The sequence below is a fragment of the Urocitellus parryii genome, chromosome 4 (genome assembly GCF_045843805.1).
Source record: "Urocitellus parryii isolate mUroPar1 chromosome 4, mUroPar1.hap1, whole genome shotgun sequence".
NCBI lineage: Eukaryota > Metazoa > Chordata > Mammalia > Rodentia > Sciuridae > Urocitellus > Urocitellus parryii.
In genome coordinates, this window is record NC_135534.1 from 61,138,477 (window position 1) to 61,145,806 (window position 7,330).

The 7,330-nt window shown below is 37.1% G+C and overlaps 1 protein-coding gene across 1 annotated transcript; it reads left to right on the forward strand.

Moving 5' to 3' along the window:
* Positions 1-2,102: 2,102 nt before the first annotated feature.
* On the forward strand, positions 2,103-3,443 carry LOC144254449 (hemoglobin subunit beta-S/F). Its single transcript, XM_077797604.1, has 3 exons — positions 2,103-2,256; positions 2,379-2,601; positions 3,174-3,443. Exons 1-3 carry the CDS (start codon positions 2,165-2,167, stop codon positions 3,300-3,302), a joined length of 444 nt encoding a protein of 147 aa, XP_077653730.1. The 5' UTR covers positions 2,103-2,164; the 3' UTR covers positions 3,303-3,443.
* Positions 3,444-7,330: the final 3,887 nt, after the last annotated feature.

The window sequence follows — 7,330 nt, forward strand, 5'->3', positions numbered from 1 at the left end:
GCTACCTTTTCTACTGTCCATCTCATAAAAAAGGCCTTTTGCCCCAGAGAACAACTACTAAATATTGGGGAACTTATGAAGGCCTTTGAGCATCTGCCTTCTGCCTAATAAAATCACTTTTTGTTGCAATGGTATATGATATGTTTGTGTCTTTCATTCATGAGGGATAGTGGAAAGACAAGTCATTTAAGACATAAAGGGCTTAGTTCAGACCTTGTTCTAATACACCTGTATCTTGGACTCTATGAAAGAAGGGAAACTGTTAAGAATGAATGTATGTGGGAAACTTTCTGCTTTCTATTCCTTACAACTCATAAAAGGATTTAAATGAAACTTTGGTTCAGGGGTTAGGTTTTTGCTACTTTTTTTTTTTAAATTAACTATTATCTTCAGCCTTCCTCATGAGTGTCTCTTCTTTCTTCAGTTCCTTCCCCAGAACCTCACAGCCTTAGTCCACCAAGTTCTCCTGCTTATAGATTCCACTACTCCCCAAGGTTTTCCTTCCATGTTGTACTGGAAACATTGCTCCTTTCCCCTGATCTGGTTAATCCTTAGTTACCTCTATTGTCTCAAAGAGATCTGTCTGGGGAAGGGTAAAGAGAAGGAGGTGGTTTGGCCACTGTGTAATTGTGAACTTGTTCCCTTCCTCTACCATTAACAGTGACCAAAAATCTGCAATGCTGGTCTCCCTGGTGCCTTCGCTCTTCCAGAGTCTGCATTGGAAGGACTAGGCTGTCAATAGTTGTGATGACTGCTGGGCTCAGGGGGCTTTTTATGACTTGATATTTATTGTTATCTTACAATCTTTATTTGAGCCCATGCCAAATAGAATTCCTGTTTTTCCTCAAGTTGTTTATCTTTGATATATGAGAAGTTATTAGAGATCTGATTTCTCCCTTAGCCTTCCTGTAATGGCTTTTCTGCCTCTGTATTTATCAGTGTTGCCATGAGCAACGCATTCTAGCTACATTTCCTTATTTAGTATCCACTTCAGTATATACTACATTCTGGAAGGATGAGTTTTAAGTGGTCCTTGTCCTCTTCTCCACCTCAATTCTGAATCTAGCTGGCAAGCAGAAAGGAATGCATATAATAAGTGATAACTAATTATGGAAGAATTTGTAACAGGTTATACATATTACAGTATGAAGCCATCCAAATGAACTTAAATTATCTTTTATGTGTGCAAAAATCAACTTAAAGGGGCTCCACCTTTTTGAAACTGTCTTTCTGACTGTCTTTTGTTCTTCACTAATTATTCGTGACTTTAATTTCTTAGGTGGTTTACACTCTCATTGGCAGGATGAATTTCTTAATGAGGTACTGACTATGTCCCCTATAGCTTCTGCTAATTCAACACGTAAACTTTGTGTTGTAAATGGCTTTAAGCTAATTTTAATTTTTACTGTATTAACGGGTCTCAATGTTTCCATGTCTTGGTCAACAAAACCTAATAAAGTAAGTATTGCACAAACATGATTGGATTCAGATTTATTCTGATTTTCAAATATTATTTGATTAGATGAACAAACTAAACAAACACACACAAAAACATCAAAAATTGAATGACTGACAGAATGAATGAATATTTATTTTCTTAGGAGGAGGATGAAATCCAAATCAGGAGAAGGAAGACATACTTAGAATCATGAGAGAGCCTTTATCCATTCTGTCTGTGGATTATTTTATATATTCTGGAGAAACAGGAGGAGATCACTCCATACACTCTTGCTAAAACACAACAGGCACATTTCTTTTATAATTTGTGCCTCCTTTCCAAATTTACATAATAAGATAATTAGGGAAATAATTTCCAATAGACCTACCAGGTAGTTATTCCAAAATTCATAGAAGTAAAGTTGCCCAGGAGGCTGATTTTAGGGGCAACTTGAACTGCTGGCATGGGACCAGTAGATATGAAGAAGGGGGGCTGAGAGCCTGAAGTCAAACTCCAAGGCAGTGCCAGAGCTGCCAAGGACTGTTATGGCTGTCATCATGCAAACCTCACCCTGTAGGGCCACACCCTAGTCTTGGCCAATGAGCTCATTAGGGCAGGGAATGCAGGAGTCAAGGTTGGGCATAAAGGACAGAGCAGGGCCAGCTGCTGCTTATACTTGCTTCTGACACACTTGTGTTTGCTAGCAACCCCCCCAAAAAAGACACAATGGTGCATCTGAGTGATGGGGAGAAGAATGCCATTAGCACTGCCTGGGGCAAGGTGAATGCAGCAGAAGTTGGTGGTGAGGCCCTGGGCAGGTGAGTATCCATGTCATGAGGCAGCTTGGGGTGAGGAAGGGGATGGAAGCTGAGCCTGTGGAGACAGACATCTCTGACAGGCACTCACTTTCTGCATGACCTGGCTCTTTTCACCCCCTCAGGCTGCTGGTTGTCTACCCATGGACTCAGAGGTTCTTTGATTCCTTTGGGGACCTGTCCTCTGCATCTGCTGTTATGGGCAATGCTAAAGTGAAGGCGCATGGCAAGAAGGTGATTGATTCCTTTAGTAATGGCCTGAAACACCTCGACAACCTCAAGGGCACCTTTGCAAGTCTCAGTGAGCTGCACTGTGACAAGCTGCATGTGGATCCTGAGAACTTCAAGGTGAGTCGAGGACATCCCCTCAATGTGATCCTTTCTTTTCCTCCCTAAGGATAAGTTTATAGCAGGAGGCAAAGGTATCAGTGTTTGGGACAGTTGATCTTTTATTCTCCATTGACAACAATTGTTTCCTCTCATTTCATTTTCATTTTCCAGTTTTTGTTTTCTTCAATATCTGCTCTGTCTTCTTCCATTTAACTTTTTAGATTGTATTTGTAAATTAAAAATATTTCATTTTTAAATTTACATTTAAAAAATTGTCTATTTTAAAATGCAGTTCTAATTTCTCTTTCAAGCAAGAAAAATAAAATTTGTCGTGTTTCTTTGCACAGTTTTAAAGTTTTCATATAACAGTGAAAAATTTATCTTCTGGGTTAGGGAGATAGGGAAGAAAACTTATGCTTTTAAATTCTGACAGATACATGAGAATTCATATCTGTAGCAGAAGCTAAGTCCAGCTATCATTTTGCTTTTATTTTATAATTACAACCACAAGCACAGCTGGAGATGAGGTTGGAATATTCTCTGTTCATGCTCAGACTCTTCATATTCACACCTCTTCTTTCTTCCCACAGCTCCTGGGCAATATGATTGTGATTGTGATGGCCCATCACCTGGGCAAGGATTTCACTCCAGAGGCACAGGCTGCTTTTCAGAAGGTGGTGGCTGGTGTGGCCAATGCCCTGTCTCACAAATACCACTAAGCTACCTTTCCTGCTACCTATCTCATACAAAAGGCCTTTTTCCCCAGAGAACAACTACTAAATATTGGGGAACTTATGAAGGCCTTTGAGCATCTGGTTTCTGCCTAATAAAATCATTTTTCATTGCAATGGTGTACATTATTTTTGTGTCTTTTATTCATGAAGGTATGTGGGAAGACAAGGCATTTAAGACATAAAGAAATGAGCGTTAGTTCAGACCTTGTGCTAATACACCTCTCTCTTGTACTCCATGAAAGAAGGGAGACTGTTAATAATTAATGTGGGAATTTTTTTGCTTTCTATTCCTTAGTCACCACTCATAAAATGATTTCAGTGAATTTTTTTGGTTTAAGGGTTAGGTTTTATTTATTTTTTATTCCTTATTTTCCCCAGCCTTCCTCATGAGTTTCTCTTCTTTCACCAGTTTCTTCCCCAGAACTTCACAGCCTTAGTCCACCCAGTTCTCCTGCTCATAGATTCCACTCCTCCCCAAGAGTTCTGCCTAATAAAATCATTTTTTTTGTTGCAATGGTGTATGATATGTTTGTGTCTTTCTTTCATGGGGGAAAGGGGAAAGACAAGGCATTTAAGACATAAAGGGCTTAGTTCAGACCTTGTTCTAATACACCTGAATCTTGGACTCTATGAAAGAAGGGAGACTATTAAGAATGAATGTATGTGGGAAGCTTTCTGGTTTCTAGTCCTTACTCACCACTCATAAAAGGATTTAAGTGAAACTTTGGTTCAGGGGTTAGGTTTTTGTTGTTGTTTTTTTTTAATTACCTATTTTCTTTAGCCTTCCTCATTAGTTTCTCTTCTTTTGTTTAGAGTGTTTTTTTATATCTTCACTTTTATTTATTTATTTTTGTGTGCTGCTGAGGATCAAACCTAGGGCCTCACACAAGTGAGGCAAGCGCTCTTTTGCTGAGCCACAACCCCAGCCCCAGTTTCTCTTCTTTATCTAGTTTCTTCCACAGACCTCATAGCCTTAGTCTACCTAGTTCTCCTGCTTATAGATTCCACTACTCCTTAAGGGTTTCTTTCATGTTATACTGGACCCATTGCTCCTTTTCTCCTATTGGCTCTATTTGCCTGTATTGTCTCAAAAAAGATCTGTCTGGGGAAGGGTAAATAGAAGGAGGTGGTTTGGCCACTGTATCTTTGTGAAATTGTTCCCTACCTCTATCATTAGTGGTGACCAAAAATCTGCAATGCTGGTCTCCCTGGAGCCTTCACTGTTCCAGAGCCTGCATTGGAAGGACTAGGCTGTCAATGTACAATGACTGTTGGGCTCAGGGGGCTTTTTGTGGCTTGATATTTATTGTTACCTTACAACCTTTAGGTGAGCCCATGCCAAATACAATTCCTGTTTTTCCTCAAGTTGTTTATCTTTGATATATGAGAAGTTATTAGAGATCTGATTTCTCTCTTAGCATTCCTATAATGGCTTTTCTGCCTCTGTATTTATCAGTGTTGCTACGAGCAACACATTCTAGCTTCATCTCCTTATTTAGTATCCACTTCAGCATATACTACATTCTAGAAGGATGAGTTTTAAGTGGTCCTTGTCCTCTTCTCCACCTCAATTCTGAATCTAGCTGGCAAGTAGAAAGTAATCCATATAAAAAGTGATAACTAATTGTGGAAGAATTTGTAATCAGGTTATACAGATTACAGTATGAAGCCCTCCAAATGAAGTTAAAGTATCTTACAAAAATCAACTTAAAATGGATTAAATACTTAAAATTTGACCCCAAAGAGTAAAAGTTCAGAAGAAAACACAGGGTCCTGACAACAAGCTTTTGTATTTGACACCAAAACCACAGGGAACAAAAGCAAAAATACACACGTGAACTGTATGTAACTAAAAAGCTGATGCCCAACATAGAAGATAACAAAATGACAGGCAATCTGATATAGAATAAAATATTTGCAAAATGTATATCTGATAAAAAGGTAATATTTAAGAAACTCATATTACTCTTTACAAAAAAATACAAAATGGACAGAGGAACCACAGATATTTTTCAAAAGAAGAAAACAAATGGCCAGCGGGTACATGAAAACAAGTTCATTATCACTAATCTGAAGGGACATGCAAATTAAAACCACAAAGAAATACCATCTCTCTTTTATTAAAATGACTACTATCAAAAATACCGAAACAAATGTTGCTGTGTATGTAGATGTATATATAAATTATACACACATGTACACATGTATACATACATATGCTATATATATGCATGTATATCAGAATTTATGAAAGAATCTGAAATTGACAGCCTTGCTATGGTTGTTTTGTGGATAATAGATTCCTTAGTTGATGCTCATGGCACATGCAGTGACTCTTCCCAGGAATGGCTCACCAATTGAGTTTTTCTATCAGTTCTGCTAGAGGGAAGATGGTCTGCACAAAACCCAGTTCAGTCTAATCAGTTGCACAAAAAATGACCTGGAAAATTCCCTTGGCTCACATCTAAGTGCCTGTAAAGGCAAACCTGAGAGAAGGAATAGTGTTTCTTATATAAGAAACTAATAACAAAATCTTAATTCATGAAAAAGTGATAAAAATAATCATCAATTGTTGTCATAGATTTAAGTGTTTCATATTATTGCAAAAGTATTCCTTCCATTTTACATGTAAATTACTTCTTCTTGATATTTAGGTTGATTTAGTTGAAAACATATATCCTTCCTAGATGAAAACACTGACTTTTAATTTAGCATACTGAAATAAACAATGTCCACTTACCTTGGGGGTTGTTGGGAATAAAATAAGGTAAATATATTTTCTCAAGAAAAAGAGACAGGAACATTCTGGTGAGTGTTACTGAGTCACAGACAGTGATTCTGGGAGAAAATTTCAGCAAAAATATATAATACCTCAGGAACCAGGAATGTAGATCTTTTTCAACATTATATACTTTTTAAAAAGTATGTAGTAACTTCACAACAAATAGCTAAGCTTTCCTATCAATAGTGCCAGACCTCAATATGGTGATGTGATGATATGAAAATAAAATTCACTACTACTCTATAGTGACAGAAAGTAAGAAGAACTTGTTGAAATATAAAGCTAGAGTTCCATACCAAAAATAAGAAAAAATAGTATACAAACAATTTTTATGTGTGTACAGGGCAGAGGAATCCAAGTTGTCCTGGCAAATGCTTCAGTGGGAATCTTTCAAACTTTAGGAGCAGAAGGGAGTTAAAAGTGTAGGTTGGTTTGTACTTGGTTTATTCTCTGGATGAATCCTCATGTTTGACATTCATTTGAACATTAATGGGATTGTATGTAGCAAAAGCATACAAGTAGACAGTCTAATAAGTCCAAATGTAATGAGGATTGGTATTAACTGATAAGTAGATACCACAAGTAGATTTGAAAGTAGAGTTGTGTGAGTGCTAAGAGAAAGCACTATGCAACAGCCTATATAGACACTAGAACAGAATGGGGGGAGGCACAGAAATGTGCATAGCCCCAGGGGTCACAATAAGGGGCTAAGAATGTAAGAAAAGACTAATAACATCACGATAGTTGTATTTTTAACATCATGATTCTTCTTTTAGTAGAGTTTTTCTTTTCTTTTTTTTTTTTTTTGACAAAACTGTGCAAAAAAATTTAAGCTAAGGATGTTGACTATGGGAACAAAATCTATCAGATACTTCACTCCAGTTTTCTCTTTTATCTCCAAATTTTCAAATGCTCCCTTTTAGTCTTATGTCTTGTAATAATAGGCAATGTGTTTAATAATACATCATCATATGATCACATTATATAATATTATAAAATAATTGCATCACATGTCATATAATAGGATAATTAATTTAGCTAAGGGGGAATTAACTAGAAAATTATATTTATATTTCAAAGAGAACACCTTTCTTATGGGTCTTATGCTGGATTTATCAGTAATGTTGAAAGTATGCACATTGCTCCCGATAATAAAAATGAAGGAGGAGGAATGCCTTGTAAACCTTAAATGATAGAAAGCCCTCTCTCAGGGACACAACACACTAGGACA